General features: G+C 43.1%; 1 protein-coding gene across 7 annotated transcripts in view; it reads left to right on the forward strand.

Moving 5' to 3' along the window:
- The first annotated feature begins 10,241 nt into the window (after positions 1-10,241).
- The window catches only part of SEC23IP (SEC23 interacting protein), a 47,480-nt gene continuing 33,431 nt past the window's right edge, over positions 10,242-24,290 (forward strand). For 6 of the 7 annotated variants that reach the window (XM_029932695.1, XM_029932696.1, XM_029932692.1 and 3 more), the window contains exons 1-4: positions 10,242-10,485; positions 13,991-14,523; positions 17,738-17,960; positions 19,008-19,201. In XM_029932695.1, the coding sequence (XP_029788555.1) occupies positions 10,323-10,485; positions 13,991-14,523; positions 17,738-17,960; positions 19,008-19,201 (1,113 nt within the window). In that variant the 5' untranslated portion in view covers positions 10,242-10,322. The remainder of the gene's footprint in view (positions 10,486-13,990; positions 14,524-17,737; positions 17,961-19,007; positions 19,202-24,290) is intronic. The other variant, XM_029932697.1, reaches the window with a different exon arrangement.

A 24,290-nucleotide genomic window follows, 5' to 3' on the forward strand; every position in this document is an offset into this window, starting at 1 on the left:
GTAAGAGGCCAGGGAGGATCCATAAAAGCACATCTCTATGGCAAGATTTAACTTCCCACCACCACTAATGGCACTGCTGTCCCCATACCAAGCCTACATGTTTAAGGAGGACATTAAATAACCTTATCTACCTCTGTGGGGTAAAGGAAAAGGATGCTTGAGGGCTTTCTTGAAATGTGACATTAACACTAGACCTTGAAAGATAAATAAGAGATAACTAGGCAAAAAGTATGAGAGAAGAATGTTCCAAGCCTAGGAAAACAAAGCTTGCAAACAAAAATTTTTTAAATGGCAATTTATTATATGACTTGGCTACTAATTATCTTTATGTAATCAGAATCAAGTTAAAATTTGAGTGTTAACCTAGCCGATGTTATAATTTAACTAGGGTAAGAGGCTAAGAGGAAAGGGTTCATATATGTGAGGACAAAGATCGAAAGGGGCAAAATCCTCATCGTTCATCTGGGAGGTCAACAATATAATACAAACAGGAAAAACAGCGGAAGTGGCATTGTAATCCTGTTAATTTAGGAGCAGAAGTACTGAAAGAATCAGCAGGAAGAGTTCAATGGAGCTGCTTTCAGGGTAGGGTAAATTCCTCTTAAACGTTTGCTAGCTTTCTACATATTTGTCATTAATTAAGCCCCACTTGCACTAGAATTTGCACTAGACTGTAAAATCCTTGAAGCAATGATGTTGGTAGTTATATGCTGTTTTATTCCCTAGTACCTGGAACAGTGCCTGGCGTAGTGTAGGGGCTCAATAAATGGTTGGTGAATGATGATGCGCCTTTTCCATCAGTTGCCTAAATTTCCTCTCTAGGCGTTTAGACACATTTTCTTGGACATCTTTCCTAGAGCCTCTTGACCTGTTTCAATCCAGATTTGTTGCCCTCTCCCTCTGGTACAAAACTGTCTTCCTAGGATCTTCTACCACCATTATCCTTAAGATTCTCTTTCCTTTCATGGTTTCGTTGACACTTCCAGAAAAATCGGTTCCCTCTATCTTCCATAGCTAGAGATAGATATCCTAGGGAAGACCTGCATTTTCTAGCTACGCAAGTATAATGAGGCCGTTGCCCAACGAGGGGTATATTTCCCAGCCTCCTTTGCAGCTAAGTAGGGTTTTGTGCGATGAGGTTCTTCCCAATGAACTGGGAGCGAATGATAGGTCTGGAACTTTTCCCTCAATTTCTTAGGAGAAAACTTTTGGCCTGGATATGTTCTTTCGTCCTGTGATGGACGGGATGGTGATGACTAGAAGGATTCTGTGACAGCCTGGATTTTATGAACATTGCATTGTTACAGCTGCTAGCATTGCTCTAATTCAGAAAGTGGTGTAAGTGGGGTGTTATCACAAACATAAAGTAAGGTAGCTCCAGTTTAGTGGTTGGAGGGCAGGTAGCAATCAGTGAAAGATGAAATGCCTCTGACAATGAAGGTGATTGGTTTCATTCAGGCTGTTGCTATAGGGAGAATGTTCATTCTGGAACATCTCAAAGGAGAGTGGTAAATTTTGAGCTTCATAAAACAAGGAAGGCATTGAGGAGGGTGGAGGTGAGTCTAACGTTGGAATTTGCAAGAACGAGTTGACGTTTTGCATTTATGACCCCTTCTTGGAACACAAAAACAAGAAGGGATTTCTTAACTATCCCTAGTTTCTGAGGAGTGAGTGGGGGCAACTAATAGGGAAGTTGGACTCATTGACCAAGTTCTGACTTTTCTGGGCCAATTGCTGCAGAAGTTGTCAGTCAAAGTTCTTTTGATATGGTCTGGCCATTGTTTGTATACTCAGTCTCTCAGAAATATCATGCAACCCATAGGTGTAAATTAAAAGTTACTAGTAGTCACATTAAGAGTTAAAAAAGGTACAGGGGCGCCTGGGTGGCTCAGTCGGTTAAGCCTCCAACTTCGGCTCAGGTCAGATCTCATGTTCGTGGGTTCGAGCCCCGCGTCAGGCTCTGTGCTGACAGCTAGCTCAGAACCTGGAGCCTGTTTCCGGTTCTGTGTCTCCTTCTCTCTCTGCGTCTCCCCCTCTCATATTCTGTCTCTCTCTGTATCAAAAATAAATAAAACATTAAAAAAATTAAAAAAATTTAAAAAAGAGTTAAAAAAGGTACAAACTTCTAATTATAAAATAAATAAGTCAAGGGAATGAAAAGCACAGCATACGGAATAAAATCAATAATATTATAATAACTTTGGTGACATGTAGAAACTATACTTGTGGTGGTGAGCATTTCATAATGTGTATAACTGTCAAATCAATATATTTTACACCTGAAATATATAGCAATTATACTTCAATTAAAAATTGAAAACAAACTGGGGCACCTGGGTGGCGAGTTGGTTAAACCTCCGATTCACGATTTCAGCTAAGGTCATGAGCTCAATGTTGTGAGATCGAGTCCTGCATCAGGCTTTGCACTGGGTGTGGCACCTGCTTGAGAGCCTCTGTCTCTCTCTCTCTCCCTCTCCCTCTCCCTCTCTCTCTCTCTCTCTCTCTCTCTCTCTCTCCCTCCCTCTCCCTCTCCCTCGCTCTCCCGCTCTCCCTCTCTCTCACCCTCTGCCCCTCCTACCCTACAAGTGTGCACATACTCTCTTTCTCTCTCTCTAAATAAATAGAAAACAAACAAGAAACCATAGTGAGACACTTTTATACGTGCGTTACAATGGAAATCATTTAAAATAGTGGTAACACCAGGTATAGATATTATTGGTGGGGAAATAAGATGATAAAAAAGAAAAAGGGGCGCCTGGGTAGTTCAGTTGGTTAAGAGTCCAACTTCAGCTCAGATCATGACCTCACAGTTCATAGGATCGAGCTCCATATCTAGCTCTACGCTGACAACACAAAGGGCAATGCAGGCCTGGAACCCACAAACCGTGAGATCATGACCTGAGCTGAAATCAAGAGTTAGATGTTCAACGAACTGAGCCACCTAGGCATCCATAGGGTGATAGATTTATTCTACACTGAAATATATATTTTTGTCAAAACTCATAGAATTGTATACTTACAGTTCATGCATTTTTATCATGTAAATTATACCTCAATAAAGTTGATTTAAAAAGTAAAAAGAGGTGCACCTGGGTGGCTCAGTTGGTTAAGCCTCTAACTTCAGCTCAGGTCATGATCTCATTGTGAGTTCAAGCCTCGCATTGGGCTCTGACAGCTGACAGCTCAGAGCCTGAGCCTGCTTCAGATTCTGTGTCTCCCTCTGCCCCTGCCCCACTCACGCTTTCTCTCTCTCTCTGTCTCTCAAAAATAAATAAATGTTAAAAAAAATTTTTTAAGTAAAAAGAAACAGAGAACATTAATTTTAATAGTAGGGTGCCTGTGTGGCTCAGTGGGTTAGGCATCTGACTCTTGGTTTCAACGCAGGTCATGATCTCATGGTTTTGTGAGTTTGAACCCCACATTGGGCTCTGTGCTGACAGTGTGGATGCTGCTTAGGATTCTCTCTCTCCCTTTCTCTCTTCCCCTTTCCCACTCAAGCTGTCTCTGTCTCTCTCAAAAATAAATAAACAAAAAAATTTTAATAGTATATTTAACTCAACATATTCAAAATATTATAATTTGAATAATTAATATAAAGATTATTAATGAATATTTTATATTCTTTTTTAAAAACTAATTCTTTGAAATCTGGTGTGTATTTTACATTTACAGCACTTCTCAATTCAGACAGCCACATTTCTAGTGCTAAATAGCCACAGGTAGCCAGTGCTACTAAGTTAGACAGCACGGGAGAGGGACCAGGGCCTCAGTATTCAGATCAGAGGAGCTAAGAATCTTGGTCAAAGGCATTTTCAAGGGTCTGTTAAGATTTGTCTGGGAAACTATGGGGGCACCTGGGTGGCTCAGTCGGTTAAGCGTCTGGCTTCAGCTCATGATCTCTTGGTTCGTGGGTTTGAGCCCTGCATCAGGCTCTATACTAAACAGCTAGCTCAGAGCCTAGAGCCTGTCTTTGGATTCCGTATCTCCCTCTCTCTCTGACCCTCCCCTGCTCATGCTGTGTGTATGTGTGTGTGTGTGTGTGTGTGTGTGTGTGTGTGTGTGTCTCTCTCTCTCTCAAAAATAAATAAAACACTTAAAAAGTTAAAAAAAAAAGATTTCTCTGGGAAACTAAAGAATCCTGCCTTATGGCAAAGGTCATATCAAGGATGTAGCTTTCTCACCCACACCTACTAGGCTGACAGAAAAAGGGCTCAAATCAGACAAGGAAGTAAAGACCATGAAACTTTCAGGAAATAAAATACCAGGAGCTTAGCCTGAAAACGCCTGCAACGCGTCAAGTTTTAAGGCAAGTCTCAGGCCCCACACTCATAGGAACAGGCAGTGGGGCTCCCAAAGCTGCAGAGCCCCCAGAGGGGACATGCTTCCCACTGCCACCTGAGATATGGCCATGGAAGGTCAGGGACAAGGAGAAACTGAGGCCACTGAGGACCGTAGACTGGGGAGATATTTCTAGAGGCCCAAACCAGGGGCAGCCAGGACTGATCATACACGTTCTCCACTCCCAGGGTAGGAAGTATTTTCGATTGATCCCTCACGGGATTTAATAATTTCTGTGCAACAATGGGAGTCTGTATCCAGCTAGCCTGTTCTTGCTCCCTGTCTACTGTGCCCTAGTGTCACAGCTCATGAGGAGGAGGAGCCACATCCAGGCCCAGTGGAAGGGGCTGAGCTGCACCCACAGATCGAAGTTCAACAGGATGCAGCTGGTTGCTTCCTCCAAGGAGCGAGTATATTCTACATGTGGGAAGAAGGGTTGGTGTTTGGTGGCCAGAGGGGCAGACTGTGGTGGTGATTGTCATGTGCCCACTAAAATCTTCCTCCTCTGTACAGAACAGTTACAGAACTGTGGGAAGGACGTGCCTCCTCATGCGGGGACTGTATTTCTAGCTCTTCTTGTACCAGGAATGACTTTTGTCCATGTTGTCACTGGTGGAATGTGAACAGAGGTGATTCTTGCAAGGTCAACCTCACTTCTTAAGATGAGACGTCTGTGTCCAAACTGCTCTACCCCCCAGCCACTGCCTTGGCTGGCCAGAATTTGAGCAGCCTTAGAAACCTTGTGTTGAAGGGGTGCCTGGGTGACTCAGTCGGTTAAGGGTCCAGCTTCGGCTCAGGTCATGATCTCACATTCGTGGGTTTGAGCCATGCGTAGGGCTCTGTGCTGACAGCTCGGAGCCTGGAGCCTGCTTCCAATTCTGGTCTTCCTCTCTCTCTGCCCCTCCCCGCTCATGCTCTGTCTCTCTCTGTCTCAAAAATAAATAAAACACATTTAAAAATTTAAGAAAAAGAGAAACCTTGTGTTGAAGTTGGAAAACTGGTTACCTGCATGTACTCTTCTGTGGGAAATGGACTTTTACTTTGTTTGAGCCACTAGATTGTGGGTCTTTTTGTAAAACCAGATTACATCCTCCTGCACACCTGCATTAGACATCATGTTTCCTGTATCCCACCTAGGAAGACTTTCTTAGCTTATTCCTTTATTTGGGTGGAGCACCTCCTCCATTTACTTTCTCAGGAGGTGTGCTGGAGGGGTAAGCATTTCGAGAGCTGAATATCTTTGCATTTGACCTGTTTTTATTCATCTGGAACCTTTAAGAATCCTCTGTTTGTCTCTAGTGTTCTAGTGTGTGTCTATTTTCAGCTGCTGTGCTTGTTACTCAAGCCTTGCAATCTGGAAGCCTGTATCCTTCACTTCTGAGAATAAAAAATTTTTTTCTTTGATGATTCCCTCCCCTGAATTTTCTCTGCCTCTATTCTTAGCAGAACTCTTAATATACAGATATTGGCTTTCCTTGCGCGGCACTCCAATTTTCTTAGGTTTCTCTCCTAGCTCCCATCTGTTTGTATTTTTGCTATACTTTTTGGGAGAGTTCTTTATTATTTATCTTCCTTCTACTGATTTTCTTGTGTGTTCCCTGAACATTTCTTTTCTTTTTAAAATAACATCCTGGGGGCACCTGCATGGCTCAGTTGGTTGAGCATCTAACTTCGGCTCAGGTCATGATCTCACTGTTTGTGGGTTTGAGCTCTGTGCTGACGGCTTGCTCAGAGTCTGGAGACTGCTTCAGATTCTGTGTCTCCTATCTCTTTCTCTGCCCCTCTCCTGCTCATGCTCTGTTTCTGTCTCTCAAAAATAAATAAATGTTAAAAAAACCAAATTAGGGGCGCCTGGGTGGCTCAGTCAGTTAAGTCTCGGACTTCGGCCCAGGTCATGATCTCACGTTCGCGGGTTCAAGCCCCGAGTCGGGCTCTGTGCTGACTGCTAGCTCAGAGCCTGGAGCCTGTTTCAGATTCTGTGTCTCCCTCTCTCTCTGCCCCTCCCAGCTCATGCTCTGAATCTCTCTGTCTCAAAAATAAATAAAACATTAAAAAAATTAAAAAAAAACACACACACACACAAAAATAACGCACTGATCTTGTTTCTTGGTTACTGACCCTCTATCCCTCTGAGAATATTATTGACAGGCTTTCTAAGTCTTTTTCTTCCCATGTGGGTTGTTTTTTCTAAGTTTCTATTTCTTCTTCCTTTGGTGTGTGTCTTGTTTTGACCTCTTTCCCATTAAAGGATCTTCTCAGCTATGCGGTAATCATATTTAAAGTGTGGGGACTAGGGGTTCCTGACTGGCTCAGTCGCTGGATCATGCAACTGTTGATGTTAGAGTTGTGAGTTTGAGCCCCACATTGGCCATAGAACCAACTTAAAAAAAAGTGTGGGGACTAACAAGGTGATTGGGAACTCAGAGCATATAAATAGGGTTGTTGATTGTGAACTTAATATGGGGTGACCTGGCTGGGCTGTCTTCGTAGGAACCCCTGATTTCAGCATCTCTACATCTGTCATTCCCATGCCCCAAAGAGGAGTCTTCTAATCTTCTGCCTGAAGGTTGAAGGTCTGGCAGCCAGTGTTCTCAGAGCTGAGCGCAGAGACTTGGCTAGGGTTGTGGGAGAGATTATTTTATTATGCAGTAAGTACATATTTGCTAACTGTTTCTTTTGTTACCCACCCCAGAGGGAAAACTTACAATCTTTCTTCTAGAAGAGGGATGGCTAGTGGTCCAGTTACTCAGAGTAGGGGGGAGAGACCTAACTGCTTCTCCAACAGTTTTACCCAATTCTTCCAAACTCTCTAGCTTCACTGCTACCTCCTGAGGTGCCTGGGGTCATCAGGCCCTCAACCTTATGATGATTCTATGGGGCAAATAAAGTTGCTGTTGGGCTTTCCCCGTTACTGGTTTGCTAAATCACCTACTAAAGGATCATTTTTTGTGTGCGTGTGCAAAATCTTGTTGCTGTTGAATCCTCTCCTATCCCCCTCATCCTTCTGGGTTTAAAAAATCAAACACACCTGGGGCGACTGGGTGGCTCAGTTGGTTAAGCTGCCGACTTCGACTCAGGTCATGATCTTATGGTCTGTGGGTTTGAGCCCTGCATCGGGCTCTGTGCTGACAGCTCAGATCCTGGAACCTGCTTCAGAGTCTGTGTCTCCTTCTCTCTCTGCCCCTCCCCTGCTCACCCTCTGTCTCTCAAAAAATAAATAAACATGAAAAAAAATCAAACACACCTATTTGTGTTTTCAATAGGGTTTCAGGAGGAAGGAAATGAAGACATTTCTGTTCAATCTGATGTCTCTCCCCAGGAGTTAACTCCTATTTCACTGCTCATTCCTACTGCAGCTGCTCTAATTCAAGCCTCTCTCACTGCTCCCCAGTCCACTGTAGCAGCCTGGGTTGTGCTTTCCTTGTCTGTCTTATTACACTGAAGACAGAGTGGACTTCCTACAGGGCACATGTTCTTTCTCCACCCTCTTTTACTAAGAAACATTTTAATGTTAATTAATTTTTTGGAGAGACAGAGAGTAAGCGGGGATGGGGGCGGGGCAGACAGAGAGGGAGACACAGAATGTGAAGCTGGCTCCAGGCTCCAAGCTGTCAGCACAGAGCCTGATGCAAGGCTCACAGTCACAGACAAGGAGATCATGACCGGAGCTGAAGTCAGAGGCTTAACCGACTGAGCCATCCAGGCACCCCTCTCTACCCTCTTTTAAACCCTTCTTTGGCTCCCCGTTGCTCTTGACTTGTGAGCCTCTGCATCATCTGGCCTTGCTCTGATTTTCAGTCTCATCTCCTAACTTTCTTCCAGTTGCTCAGTGTGGCATTTCAGGGTATCCCTACATACTGTAACTTTTTTTAAATTTTAAATGATTGCTCATTGCTTCCTCCAATCCCTCCCCACCAAATTTTCCAGTTAACTTCTACTCGCCTTTCAGGTCTCAACTTTAAATTTTCTTCTTTGAGGAAGCCTTTCATGTCACTCAACACTATGTAGGTCCTTTGTTGATGGTCTGATTAGTCTAAAGATTTGCTATCCTTCCCCACAGAAGGGTTATACCTCCCTCCCCTGACGGTGTCCATATTCCACCTAACACACTTGGGGAAGTTCTTCATTACAACTTTCACCACTGTTTAGTTTCCTGTCTTCCTGGCCAAACGACAAGCTGTCAGGAGGAAGGATTCTGTGTCTATCTCATACACCACTGAACCCACAGTGTTTGGTGTACTGCCTTGCCCATCCATAGCAATGACAAAGACTCTCTCCTTGACCCAATTCTAGCAAGGCTTCTAGCAGTTAGTTTATGGCCATGTCCCTAAAATGATCCTAGTCCTCCTTAAAATGCCTACCCAGAGAAAGGTCAACACTGCCGGAAGAACTTACTGTGTGTTCTCCAGCAAAAACCTGGTACTAGGTGCTCTGAGCTCCCTTTCAGAGCAGTTACTTCAGAAAACTTGCAATTATAGATCTCTTATGGTTTTGAGGTGTAAATCTGCCACACAGAACTGTCTTCTCAAGGCCCATCTTCTCCCAGACTGGAGGTGTATTGCTCTAACTTGTATAACTGCCTGTCATAAAGGTATGAGAAGTTTGTCTTTCCTTCAGATAGTTGCCAATTAACAAACCCAGGTGGCCTCACTTGGACCAACATCCTTGGCACTTCTCAATGTTTTCCCCTTAGCACCCGGTCTTTGGAAAATCTCCAGTCTTCTGGGTAAGTTCAGTTAAGTTCAGTTCATGATGTACCCTCTTTCCTGTTGTAATAGTTATTACCCAGTAAAATCTATCCTTAGTGCTTTAAAATTTTTTTAAATGTTTATTTATTTTTGAGAGAGAGACATAAAGGACGAGAGGTGGGAGGGGCAAAGAGAGAGAGAGAGGGAGATGCAGAATTTGAAGGAGGCTCCAGGCATCAAGCCATCGGCACAGAGCCCCATGTGGGGCTTGAACCCCGAACCATGAGATCATGACCTGAGCTGAAGTCAGACCTGAGCTGAAGTCAGACATTTAACCGAATGAGCCACCCTGGCACCCAAATCTTACTGCTTTAACTAGTGTCTCACTTTATCTCTGACAGTAAGCACACTAAATAGTTACTGAATTAAGTAAACAGGTTTCATACAGGAATGAATAGCTTCAGGGGAAGAGTTTCATTATTTCAAGGCTTCTTTTGGGGTCTACCTTCCTCTTCCACCCTCCAAAAAGCCTACTTGTCGGTTATTTTCTATTCATAATCCTTAACTACATGAAAGATGACAATTACATCCAAGTCATCCACAGCGCATTTTGGGATTGAACTAATCAGATTATTGTAGACAGATATAGAAAGCTATTTTAAAATGTAGCATCTCCAAATTTCAGTTCCCTGGTTCCTTTTTTAAACATGGCTTAAAAACTTCAGAAGTTTTACCATTTCTATTTCTGGGCCAACAAAAAGAGTTCAGTTCAGTCCAGAAAGACATGTGGGCGGGTTGGATGTGAGTGCTAGCGTGGGTGAGTCGGGCTCAGCTTTGGCTACAAATGGCTCAACACCTCTTCTTCCCTCCCAATGGGGACAGCGCTCCGCTGGCTGCTCCAGCAGGCTCCCGCTGTTCCTCCAGAGTCTTGCCAGTTAAACTCTTCAGTCGATACTTTTAGGCAGCCCAGCGCGCCCCCTGCAATCCGTGACCCTCAGCGTCAATTCGTGCCTTGATTCGGAGCCAGCGGTACTGCCACGCCCACGCTCCCGTCCCAGCCTCAGCCAAGGCCGCGCCTGGCAGTGTCACATGCCCGGACACGGGCGTGAAGCCAGTGCCGCCATATTGGCTTCTGGCGGCGCTTTCCCGGGAAGGCGAAGGCCGCTGACGGACCGACCCGCGTTCCGGGCCTTGTGCGCATGTGCGGAAGTGTGCTGGCCCCTAGTGTGACCGGGTTCCGGCCGGTGGTGCCGAACCGGCTGCCAGGATACGTGTAACGGACGGTGGGCCGCAGCCATGGCCGAGAGGAAACCTAACGGTAGCGGCGGCACCGCCTCCACCTCCTCGTCGGGCACTAACTTACTCTTCTCCTCCTCGGCCACGGAATTCAGCTTCAACGTGCCCTTCATCCCGGTCACCCAAGCCGCCGCTGCCTCGGCCTCCTTGCTCCTGCCTGGAGGTAGTGGGGGGGCGGGTGTCTGGTGGGAAGAGTGTGTGCAGGGTGTGGGGTGACAAGGGTCAGACAGGAGGTGTTCCTTGTGCCTCGACTCTGTGGGTAGCTTGCCAGGGCCATCAGTGGCCAGGTTTGAGTGGCCCGGGGGCTTTGAGATATTGGAAGTGGGGGGCCAGATCAGGAGGCTTGCTCTCCGCCCGAGGAACTGATCCGAGGGCTGGACACTCCACCCTGGCGCTGGCATTACACAAATTTTTGTTGCACACATGCTTGTATGCCAGGTGCTGGCAGGGAATGCACAGAAAATAGTGCTTCTCAAGTAGGATGCAGTAGGAGATCTAGGATAGACTTGGAATACTTGGAAAGTAGAGTTACAGAATGCAGGACTCATCCTTCAAGACAGTGCATCACTTTGTCTAAGAAGCTTTTTTCTGTTCTCCTTGGCCCCCGCTCCTATGTGCACCTAGATCTTTCATTTATTTACTTTTGTCTAGGGGTATGGCTTTTTAATGATTGGCATAACCCAGACCGTAGTATATAGGAGCACAGACTGTGTTCCAGCCCTGGCTGTGCCAGGAACTTGCTGTATGACCTTAGGCGTGTTACTTTACCTCTCTGTGCTTCACTTTGCATGTCCAGAGAGCTTCATAAGGCTGTAATGAGAAGTGGATTAAAATTTGTAAGGCACTGAGTATAGTGCCTGGCATATAGTCTTATAGAAGTGTTTGTGAAATAGGAGCGCCTGGGTGGCTCAGTCGGTTAAGCATTCGGCTTCGGCTCAGGTCATGATCTCATGGTTCGTGGGTTTGAGCTTGGCGTCGGGCTCTGTGCTGACAGCTAGCTTAGAGCCTGGGGCCTGCTTTTGGATTCTGTGTCTCCCTCTCTCTCTCTCTCTGACCCTCCCCTGTTCACACTCTCTCTCTCTCTCTCTCTCTCTCTCTCTCTCTCAAAAATAAACATTAAAAAAATTAAAAATCATTTAAGAAGTGTTTGTGAAATAAACATATCTGCTTCTGTATTTGGTCGGTGGGCTTCTTGAAGTTTGCAGCTGTTGCTAGAATGTATGCAAAGGAGTGGCCTGAGTAGTCAGTGGGGACTGGATCACAAAGGGCATCATCTGCCTTACCGAGGAGTTTGTAGTTCATCCTGTAGGGTGTGGGGGAGCCTTTGAAGAATTTTAAATTAACGAGGCAGTGGAATTGGAGGTGTGTTTCAGAAAGACTGGTGTTTTCTGAGATTGCACCAGAGTAAAGCTGACTGCAGGAAGAGGGGTCAGTCTGGAGGCTGCTGGGAGTCACATTGGGTATGAAGAGCAGGGATGAGAGGTGAGAGATGTTTTAGACTATGCATTGTTGGGGCTTAGTGACTCCCTGGAGGCCATACTGTCAGCTCTCTGAGCACAGAGGCTCCTTCTCTTCATTCAGTTTTAGCCAGAAGACGTGACTCCCGACGGCATGTAATGGATGCTGTGTACATGTGTCTCTAATGACTATCTGAATGGTTAAATGAAGGGATTGAGAAACGGAGCCGGGGAGGAGTCTAAGAGACGATGTTTCGGTTTGAGTGTCTGGCTGAATGTTGGTAAACACCTGTTGAGGCAGTGCATTGTAGTAAAATGAGCACGTGCAGGGGTCAGTGAAGGTGGCCTATTCATTTTCAGGCTTACTAAGTTCGGGGTGTGTGTGGCTGAGTCTGCCAAAAGTGTTGAGGAAGCAGTTGGATGGTAGCTTCTGGAACACATGAGAAGACTCTCGGTTTGAGATGGATTAGGGAGCGTCAGAAGTGTACAAGTGCTCATTACAGTTGTAGGTTTCGATGCCAAATGTGTCCACCTGTAATTAGAAAGTGCCCCTGAGGCGAGCGAGCTGGCAGCCTGCTGAGATCAGTGTTTAATTTGCAATCGATGTTAATCAGAAAAAAGTCTCTTGGATCAGGCTGATCCCTGGTTGTCTCAAAGGGTGAAAGATACCATAGAGGTTTTATTTTTCCATTCCATGTTTTTAGTTGTTGAGAGATGAGCTGAGAAATACAGACAATTTCAGGCAGCTGAAAAAAGAGATGGAACTGGAGATCCATTCCCAAAGGAGAATTAGGCTAGCAGACAAAGGGCTTTGTGAAGGAAGGAGGTGATCATTTATTTTTGGTTACAAAGAAACAATGGGGAGGAGTATTTTGAATAGCGGAGTATCTCAGTTAAACTGATGTGTGAGAAATACAGTGGGAGCAAGCTAGAAGCTCCAGCCAGAATGTCTGTGAGCCCCGTGGAAGAAGGTCTCTTGGGGGAAGGATCACAGTGCGCCTGTGTGCTGAGCGTGGTCTTCTGCTGGGTGGGCACCTTGCCTCCAGCAGTGGGAGGTAAGGGAGAATGAGACCGGGGAAGAGAAGGATTTCGAAGACCATTTCTACGAGCTGACGGCTTATAAAAGTTTAGTAAGAAGAGTAGACTGGACTTTCGAGGCCACATAGAGGGAGAATACTTTATACAAATTGGTTGCAGAAGAGAAGATAGCTTGGGGTTGATAATACCTGCAGTGAAGATCAGTTCAGGCAAAGGGAAGTGAGGAGAACTTAACTTTGGTTAGAAAATGGCTTTTTTAGTGGCTTGGCCTTCTCTGATGACTAGTTCTCTGGTTGCGATAAAGGTGATTTTAGGGATGGCGATTAATGGCTGACCTACTTTGCCTTGGGAATACAAATGCCACAGTTCATTTGTACAATGACTGCTTTGTAGGCAAGAATCCCGACACACCCCTTCTTGTCAACAGAGTTCATATCTCTACTTAAGTTTCATATTACTGTAGAAATAAAATTATGTGTATTTTGGTAGCAGAATATATTTGAATTATTTTTTTTTACCAGGAAGAAATTTGAAATAAAATGTAAAAGTGGTAGGTATAGATTCTATTTCTGTTTTTAAAAACTCCTGTGAACAAATACATGTAATTTATATATATTTATAAAATAAATACTTGATTATGCATATTTATTTAAAAATTTTTATAAAGTTTATTTATCTTTGAGACAAAGATAGACAGAGCATGAATGGGGGAGGGGTAGAGAGAGAGAGGGAGACACAGAATCTGAAACAGGCTCCAGGCTCTGAGCCGTCAGCACAGAGCCTGATGTGGGGCTCGTACCCATGAACCGGGAGATCATGACGTGAGCCGAAGTAGGACGCTTAACCAACTGAGCCACCCAGGTGTCCCTATTTATTTAAAAAATATAAAAGGTTATGTACCAAAATGTTAACTTGTTAACTGCGATTGCCTCTGGGAGGTGGACTTATGAATGTATTTTAATTTTACCCTCCTTTTGTTGTTGTTTTGTATTCTTATTTTCTAGTTTTTCATCTCAAGTGAAAAAAGAACAAGGTTTTCATTTTTTTTTTTTTTTTGTAATGCAGAAACAGGAAAACAAAAGAACATGTACAATTGCGAGGTCTGCCTTCTAGGATCGAAGCCACAGAGCAACAGAGTATCTTTAAATCTTTTGCTCTCCTGTTCCCTTTCAGAGGATTCCACCGACGTTGGTGAGGAGGACAGCTTCCTCGGTCAGACTTCCGCTCCCACGTCCACCCCACAGACATTTAGTTACTTCTCTCAGGTATCAAGCAGTAGTGACCCTTTTGGGAACATTGGACAGTCCCCGTTAACAGCTGTGGCAGCATCGGCTGGATACTCGGGATACCCCAGGCCCCCCGCTGCTCTCCCCTTCACAACCGGACCCCAGGATGGGTCGAATGCGTGTTCACCGGCCATTTCCAAGGCTCACTATGGTGCTCCGCCTTCTGCACAGATGGGAATGAATACTTACCTGCCTTCTCAGCCAAGTAGTCTCCCTCCTTCCAATTTTGGGAGCCCACCGCAAGGAACGCCCCAACAAGGACACAATCCATATCGTCACACCCCTGTAAGCAGCAGGGCCAATCCTTACATTGCACCCCCACAGCTGCAGCAGTGCCAAACACCAGGCCCTCCCGCCCATCCTCCACCCGCGGGACCCCCTGTGCAGATGTACCAGACGCCTGCAGGACCTTTGCCGCCGGTATGGAGACGTGTTTTATATCCTGGCTGTTCACTTTGTCTTACTGTATTGTATTTTTTATTAAAAAAAAATTTTTTTTTAACGTTTATTCATTTTGAAGCAAACAGAGACAGAATGCGAGCAGGGAAGGGACAGAGAGAGAGGGAGACATAGAATACAAAGGAAGCTCAAGACTCTGAGCCATCACCCCAGAGCCTGACGCGGAGCTCCAAGTCATGAACCGTGAGATCGTGACCTGAGCCAAAGTCGGATGCTCGGCCATCTGAGCCACCCCAGTGCCCCTCATTCTGATTTTTTACTTCTCATCTTAGCCTATGTTTTTAAAAATAGTGAGCTTCTATTTTTATTTTTTTATTCCTTTTTTTAAGTTTATTTACTTACTTATTTTCAGAATGTGAGAGTGTGTGTGTGCTCGCCTGTGTACACAACTGGGGGAGGAGCAGAGAGAGAGGGTGAGAGAGAATCCCAAGCAGGCCCTGCACTGTGAGCGCAGAGTCCAGCCCGGGGCTCGATCCCACCAACTGTGAGATCATGACCTGAGACAAAATTGAGAATCAGACACTCAACCCCTTGAGCCAGCCAGGGGTCCCAACATTGGGCTTTTAATAGTGTGAGAGGCCATTCTTTGTAAGCTCCCTGCTTTGACGTAAACATTCTTTTAAAGGAAGCTCATAAAGGGGCACGTGGGTGGCTCATTTGGTTGAGAGTCAGACTTTGGCTCAGGGCATGATCTCACAGTTTGTGAGTTCAGGCCCCTCACTGGGCTTGCTGCTGTCCGTGCAGAGCCTGCTTTGGATCCTTTGTCCCCCTTCTCTCTCTGCTGCGCCTCCCCACTGCCACTCTTTCTCAACAAAATAAACGTTAAAGCAAATATAAAGGAAGCTCATTCAGTGGTTCGTATTTTAGTTTACATTATTGATTTATGGAAGTAGTACCTGATCTTAATGAGTTAACTACATGTCAGTATTTCCCGATTTTAGTGTGAGATACCAATAATAAATGTTGTTCAGGGGTGTGTTAGAGTTGAAGCATTTATTAACAGACTGCCATTTTCTCATTTTTTAATTATCCTGTTCAATCAAAACATTCAATTACCGGGACTAAAATTTATTACTTCAGTACTTTATTTATATTATGAACTTTGGGTCTAGACAGTCAAACTCTATCTCAGGTGGGTGATGGAGCAACATGTGTGTTGGGTAAGTTCTGTGAAATTCCCTTATGCTTTTGTCCTGGCTAATTGTTGAACTGACTTCCTCAGGGAAATCAACCGAATCAAAAAAAAGGGAAATGATTAAAAGGAAGAATTAAGAGCCCACGTGTGGCAGGAATAGCAGTAATATAATCAGAGAATAACCGAACTTCTCTCTTGGGAACAGAGAGTGGTCTCAGTTTTATTGTTTAATTTAAATCCTGTCGATACACAAACTCTTGATAATGTTGGATTTCAGCATATTGGAAGATAAGTGCCTCACAGCATGTAGTATATTTAATAAACTAGCTGGCTGATTAAATTTTTGAAAGGTTTCTAATTAAGAAATTGAAAAATGATGATTTCAGACTAGCAAGTTACAAACATAAAAATAGCACAAACAGGGCCCCAGTGCCCTTCACCCATATTTACCTTTCATTAGCATTTGCCCCGTTGGTTCTTTCACTTGTGCACATGCCCCCCTCACATTTGGACGTCCTCTCCGTCCCTTTCTCACTGTGTCTGTGTGCAGTTGTTTGGGAAACAGTTAAATGCATTCTGAGTCTTTACTCCTAACTATTTTAGTGCGAATGTTCTAAGAATAAGGATGTTCTTTGACGTAACCAGTCCGGTTATCACCTCAGTAACTGTAACATCGGTACAGCATTACCAAATGATGTTTAATTAAGACATATAAAAAAATTGCATTCAGGGGCGCCTGGGTAGCTCAGTCGGTTGAGTGTCTGGCTTTGGCTCAGGTCATTATCTCGTGGTTCGTGGGTTCGAGCCCCGCGTCATGCTCTGTGCTGACAGCTAGCTCAGAGCCTGGAGCCTGTCTTCAGATTTGTGTCTCTCTGTCTCTCTGACCCTCCCCTGCTCACACTGTCTCTCTCTCAAAAATAAATAAAACATTAAAAAAAATCGTATTCTAATTGAACAATTTGTTTTTTAATTTTAATTTTTAAATTAAAAATTTTTTAATGTTAATTTTGAGAGACAGGCAGGGGAGGGGCAGACAGAGAGAGAGGGAGACATGGAATCTGAAGCAGGCTCCCAGCTCCGAGCTATGAGATCATGACCTGAGTTGAAGTCGGACATTTAAGCAACCGAGCCACCCAGGTGCTCCCTGACTTTTAATTTTTTTTAAGTTTATTTTTCAGAGAGGGAGAGAGAATGCATGCAAGCAGGGGAGGGGCGGAGGGGGTGGGGAGAGAGAATTCTAGGCAGGCTCTGTGCTGCTAATGTGGAGCCTAATGCAGGACTCAAACCCACAAACTGTGAGATCATGACCTAAGCTGAAATCATGAGTCAGATGCTTAATCGACTGAACCACCCAGGTGTCCCTGATTCTGATTTTTAAAATATTTCCAATGTAGAAAATTAAAAAATGCAGATACTCAAATAATTAAAAATTGCCCCTAGATAATCCCCCTTCTCATTTTTTAAATGTTTTATCTTTTTTTCTAGACAAATTGTATATGATTTCTGTGAGTGTTTTTTAGATGTTAAGATTTTTTTTCTAAAACATTTTTAATGGCTCTGGAGAATTCTACCTTTTAAGTCACAGGTAATGTATTTAATCAGGTCTCTGTTAGACATTTTGATTGTGTTCAGTGATTTCCTATTATAAATGACCATTTAGTCTTTGTAGGTAAATTTTTACTTCTTTCTTTATTACATCTTTAAGATAGAATGGCCAGGCCAAGGAATATGAGAGTTATAAAAATTAAATAAATCACAGGAGATATACTGCCAGATTGATTTCTGTAAAGGTACTAGGTTACTTCACCTTCAGTTTGAGAAAGCCCAGTTTACTTTGAGACTAATGTTGGATTTTGTTGATTTTGTTTTTAATTTTGTTAGATTAAAAACCATGGTTTTGGTTGCTTTAGGGCCTAGTTACTAAAGAGTTGTCCAGAAGTACAGGTAGGATAATCATTAGTACCGTTACTTTGGGCCTGAGGCATATACGGGCTTGTTTTTTTGAACAAACGTCATAGTCCTGTCTTTCTGGTCTTCCAGATTCCTCCTTCAGTGCCGTCAGGGTTGACCCCTCCAACACAGCAGCTGGGTCTTGCTAGACCTGCAGGCCCCTCTGTGCAAGCGTCCCCTCCTTTTCTACTTCAGAACCAGTATGAGCCTGTGCAACCCCACTGGTTTTACTGCAAGGAGGTTGAACACAAGCAACTGTGGATGCCTTTCAGCGTGTTTGACTCTTTGAATCTTGAAGAAATCTATAATTCAGGTAAGCACTGATCATCATTTGTATCTCATTTTAGGAAGATTAAGAAATCATATTTATCCATGGCTTACGCTTCCTTAATCCTTGTAGACTCCACCAGACTCTACCTTAAGGTAGTGATAGTAATAGAAGCCCTGAGTTATTTGAGCAGGGGTTTAAAAATGTTTTAGTAATTTTCTTCTTTGTTTAAAGATATTTTAATGGAGAAACGGAATAGTTCCTCTAATGTTGGTGTCATTTTTCCTATATCCCTTATTACTTTGTAGTTACAGACATCTTTGGAGCTCTCATTCCTAAAGATGCTTTGAAAAGTGTTCCATGGTCAGGCGACTTTTGGAAGTGATTTAGCTTCATTCACCCCCCCTTTTTTTTTTTAAATGTTTTATTTATTTTTGATACAGAGAGAGACAGAGCATGAGAGGGGAAGGGGCAGAGAGAGAAGGAGACACAGAACCGGAAGCAGGCTCCAGGCTCTGAGCTAGCTGTCAGCACAGAGCCCGACACGGGGCTCGAACCCACGAACGTGAGATCTGACCTGAGCCGAAGCCAGAGGCTTAACCGACCGAGCCACCCAGGCGCCCCCATTCACCTCTTGAGATAGTGCAGTGGACTGTGTGGCTCTGTGAAGTTTTGAAGTATAGAATTATGTGTTTGTTTTTTTTTTTTATACTGAGGCTATTTCATCATTAGACTTAAAAATCACTTGTTAATACCCTCTAGAAGCATATTTCATGGAGACTTGCTGCTTGGAGTAAAAAAAGAAAATCCAGTTATTTGCATTATTTTATGATTATACTTTAAAACTTTGCTCTGGCTGTTTTTTCTTCACTTATGACGAGTCATAATTTTGGGCAGCAAAAATTAATGTGAAACTTCAATTTTTAAGCAAGGATGAACTTAGTTCTTTGTCCTTAAGGACCAACTAGTCACCATATTCATTATTTACTACTTTTATTTTTTATTTTTTAAAATTTATTTATTTTTTCATTATTGATTACTTTCCAACACGCCTTGTAACTGTCGGGTTAACATGTGGACTTTGTGCTCCAGTCCAGCCGGACCCTGAGAGCGTGGTTCTGGGCACGGATGGAGGGCGCTACGACGTTCATCTCTACGACCGAATGAGGAAGGCTGTGTACTGGGAGGAGGAGCCGGCCGAGGTCCGACGCTGCACGTGGTTTTACAAAGGGGACACAGACAGCAGGTTTATCCCCTACACGGAGGAGTTCAGCGAAAAACTAGAGGTATGTGCGTGTTCGTCTTTTACGCTCTTCTTCAGCGAAAGTAGGCCCTGTGTGTATTGGAGCCTCACGTAACACCACTCACAAGGAAGCAGGCTTTTTGAGAGCCTGTTTTGATCCTGTTCACAAAAAGATTGCTTTTTCAGGGGCGCCATTGTCTGGATGAGGTGCTAATTATGGCCTCAGTGTCTGAAGGGAGCCTGTTTTACAGGGCGTATCACAAATCTAGAAAGATACCTGTATCAGACCTTCAAGCCAGCTTAGTCTGCTGGGACCTGTTGCTAACAGCACGTGCCAAGCGTATGGATTCTCTTCTGATTACTGTTCAGTAAATGACTTGAGCTTAACTTCTGATTTTTGAAAATAAATAGAAAATGGAATAGAAACAAATGTTTTAAGACTACAATTTTTAGACATTCTAAAACTGGTGGTTAATGTTGTGTCATATAATTGCATTTATTTCTTATAATTCTATGTAATGATTGAATTAATACATGAATTCAATTTATGGACATTGGAAACGAGATACAGAATGGTTTAGTTACTATTTTTTTTTAACGTTTATTTGAGAGGGAGCACGGGTATGTGCGAGCATGTGTGAGTGAGGAATGAGGAGAGAGAGAGAGACAGAGACAGAGACAGAGACACCCAAGCATGCCTGGGGTTGTCAGCGTAGGACCCAACACAGGGCTCAGTCGGACCAGCCGTGAGAGCGTGGCCTGAGCTGAAATCAAGAGTTGGATGTTTAACTGACCGAGCCCCCAGGTGCTCCTACTTACTGTTTCTCAATGTAGTGGATATTAGAACTGGGACAACCAGTGCTGACAGAAACCATTAAAATGACACCATGTTAACATGAAAAACGGCCCTACAGTGTTAGTCTTCTCTAGATTCATATTTTGAATAGCTTTAAGCAAGGACTAGACTTTATGGTTTTTTAGAAACTGACAGTCAAGTTTAACAGTTGTACTTTTAATTAACTAAGTTTTTTTGCCCTCAAATAGTGTAATATTTAATAGAGGTAAGAAAAAAACTAAATCACAATCTTGTCATCCTTTCAAATTGAACCCCTACATTTAAAAAATATTTTCTTTGGCTCAGTCAGTGGAGCATGTGACTCTTGATCTCAGGGTTGTGAGTTCAAGCCCCACGTTGGGTGTGGAGATTACTTAAAAAAAAAATCTTAAAAAAATTTTTATTATTAGACTGTTATTTGTCCATATATATATACATACATATATATATATATATATATATATATATATATATATATTATTTTTTGAGAGAGAGAGTATGTTCACACTCACGGGGGAGGGACAGAGGGAGAAAGAGAATCTTAAGCAGGCTCCATGCCTCGTATGGAGCCTAATATGGGGCTCAATCATGACCTGAGCTAAAATTAAGAGTCAGATGCTTAACCAACTGAGCCACCGAGGTGCCCCTCTGTACATAGTTTTTCTAATAATTACAATAGTATAGACTTTTTGTGGAGTATTTCCTTTTTTTTAAAAAAAATTATAAATGTATTTCTTAGGTATTTTTAATTGTGCCTGTTCTGGAAATACTGATCTTTATAGTAGCAACTATAAAGAATGAAACTATATAAAATGAAATACCATTCTGTAATCAAATCGGTACCAAAAGATGAGCGTTCGCCTAAAGTTAGACAGTGGTTAGTTGCCGAAAGTGAATTGGAAAAGAAGCTTATTGATAGCAGAGGCTTCAGATTTTTTTTCAGTTCAACCCATAGTAAGAAATACAATTTACCTTGAGATTCAGTGTACACGTTTGACACTCACACACACATAAATGTATATTTAACTATCAGAATTAGTGGTGTATGGTAAACTTGCTCTCCGGGGAACAAAAGCTCCTGATTTATAGCATTTGGTGATTTCCATGATATTAGTGCCCCCTTCACGGCCAGTTGTATCAACGGATGTTTTTGGACGTGGAGTTGGAAGAGCTGTGATGGCCCTTGTGAGCTGGTGTGAGCCTGCGCTAACACACCGTTAAAAACCAAGTCCATGAAGCAGTGCTTACACTTACTGGGTGGCACTCTGGTATGTTCTGTTTCATTTAAAACATTGATGGTAGAATTCATTACTAGGCATGACCCACAGTTTGGAAAACACTGATTTAGAGTAGAATCAGAACCCAGTTAAGAAGAGCAAAGACTGAGGAGGCGTAAAATCAATTTTGTTTTTGGAAATATCATGTACCAGAGCCACCAGTCTCCTAAAACATAATTTTAGTTACTGGAATGAGGAAAAATGTTAAAAAAATGCTGATATCTATAGCTTAAGTTTAGATCCAAGTTGTTGTATTTTTTAAAGTCTACTTATTTTGATAGTGTGAATGGGGAGAGAAAAAGAGAGAACCCCAAGTAGGGTCTGCACTGTCAGCTCAGAGCCTGACATGGGGCTCTATCTCACTAACTATGGGATCATGATCTGAGCTGAAACCAAGAGTTGGACACCTAACTGACTGAGTCACCCAGGTGGCCCAGTTTAGATCTAAATGATTAAACAAACAAAATGAATACTGTAGTTTGTTGTACCTTTGAGAAGATCCTACTGAAGGTATAATGTCCCAAGGCTGAATGTTTAGTCCTATTATTTTGAAGCTATAGTGTATGGTCTAAGTTTAAACTCTAAGCAGTATCTGAAAGTATTCACTTTATCTGAACTATACTTGATTGTAAATGGGTGGCACAGGCTTTGAGGGTGGGGTAGCTGTCCATGTACTGACTATCTCAACAGCACATGGCTATTCTTTTTTTAATTTAATTTTGTTTGTTTATTTTGAGAGAGTGTGTGTGTGCATGGGTGTGAGAGAGAGGCAGAGAGAGAGAGAGAGAGAGAGAGAGCCCAAAGCAAGTTCCATGCTGTCAGGGACAAACCCACAAACCATGAGATTACGATCTGAGCTGAAGAGTCAGCTTAACTGACTGAGTCAGATGCTTAACTGACTGAGCCACCCAGGCGCCCCAGCACATGGCCGTTCTTAACCTAGGGAGAGCTTAGCTCCTCTTCAGCGTCTTTGAGGAAGCTCAAACCAGATCTGGGAAGAGGCAGAGGAAGTTAGGAAGTGAGAAAGCTAGTGAGAAAAAGAGAAGAGATGATACATATTGCTCAGTATTGTGTAGGTGATCCTACACAGATCCTATCAGAGCACGAAGACAGAACAGAAGAGGGGCGCCTGGGTGGCTCAGTCAGTTAAGTGTCTTGACTTTGTCTCAGGTCATGATCTCACGGTTTGTGGGTTTGAGTCCCGCATTGGGCTCTGTGCTGACAGCTCAAGAGCCTGAAGCCTGCTTCGGATTCTGTGTCTCCCCCTCTCTCTCTGCCCGTACCCTCATCACATTGTCTCTCTCTGTCTCTCAAAAATAAATAAATGTTAAAAAAAAAAAAAAGACAAAACAGAAGAATTGGAAACAGAAAACACCTTCTATTTGATGATGATATGATTATGTAGAAAATCAGGAAAACTTTTAGAAATACCATTAGCATTGTACGTCTATGGATGTAAAATTAACATATACAAACTAATAGTGTTTCTCTGCAATAGAAATAACTAACTAGAGGGGGCACCTGGTTGGCTCAGTTGGCAGAACATGTGACGCTTGATCTCAGGATCCTGAGTTCAAGGCCAGTGTTGGGCATGGAGTGTACAGAAAGAAAGAAATGAGGGAGGGAGGAAAGAAGGAGGAAGGAAGGGAGGACTAGAAACTGTAATAAAAGATACTATTTATAGCACTAACAAAACTACAGGATAAGTAGGAAAAAGTCTGACAAATATGTATATGAACTTGTGGAGGAAAACCATAAAATAGTATTGATGGACATAAAAGATGATTTCAAGAAATGAAGCTGAATATTATGTTCATAGATGCACATTTAAGATGTTAGTTCTTCCCAACTTATAAATTTTACGTAATCCCAATCAAAATCACATTATTATGTTCATAGATGCACATTTAAGATGTTAGTTCTTCCCAACTTATAAATTTTACGTAATCCCAATCAAAATCACATTAGGAGTTTTAAGGTAAAATTTGCAAACTGCTCGTGAATTTTATATGGAAGGTCAAAGTGTCTGGAATAACCAAGACCATTTAGAAGAATGATGTGTGGAAACTTGCTGTTCCAGACGACATTTATTATAAAGCTGTGGCTGGGGTGCCCGGGTAGCACAGTTGATTAAGCATTTGACTCTTGGTTTCTTTTCTTTTTAAAAAATTTTTTAATGTTTATTCATTTTTGAGAGAGAGAGAGAGAGAGAGAGAGAGACAGAGCATGAGCAGAGGAGCGGCAGAGAGAGAGGGAGACATAGAATCTGAAGCAGGCTCCAGCCTCTGAGCTGTCAGCACAGAGTCTGATGCAGGGCTCGAACTTACAAACTGTGAGATTATGACCTGAGCTGAAGTTGGATTCTCAACCAACTGAGCCACCCAGGCGCCTCTCTTGGTTTCGACTCAGATCATGATCTCATAGTTTGTGGGTTCGTGCCCCTTGTTGGATTCTGTGCTGGGAGTATAGAGCCTGCTTGGGATTGTCTCTCTCTCTCCCTCCCTCCCTCTCTCCCCATGTCTCTCTGCCCTTCCACCACTTGCATGGTCTCTGTCACTCTAAAATTAAATAAATAAACTTAAGAAAATTTTATCATAAAGCTGTGGATTGAAAGGAAATATAAAAAAAGTGCAGATAATTCTTTTTACTTTTTTATTTATTTTGGGAGAGAGAGAACCAGCAGGAGCGGGTCAGAGAGAGAGGGAGGCAGAGGATCTAAAGAGGGCTGTGTGCTGACAGCAGAGAGCCCGATGTGGGGCTGGAACTCATTAACCGCGAGATCATAACCCTGAGCCAAAGTTGGACACTCAACTGACTGAGTCACCTAGATGCCCCAAAGTACAAATTATTCTTCTTGTTTGTATGTTGCTCTTAAGAATTATAAAGAAATATGTTTAAAATTCCAAAAGACAAAGTGAGAAAGAAAGTCAAATGGATAGAGACTGATGGAGAGGAATCAATATTGAATGACTGTCCAAGAGACAATGACTGTCCAGGAGACAAAAAGAAACTCTTCTGTT

This window comes from Suricata suricatta, chromosome 2 (genome assembly GCF_006229205.1).
Source record: "Suricata suricatta isolate VVHF042 chromosome 2, meerkat_22Aug2017_6uvM2_HiC, whole genome shotgun sequence".
Classification (NCBI taxonomy): Eukaryota; Metazoa; Chordata; class Mammalia; order Carnivora; family Herpestidae; genus Suricata; species Suricata suricatta.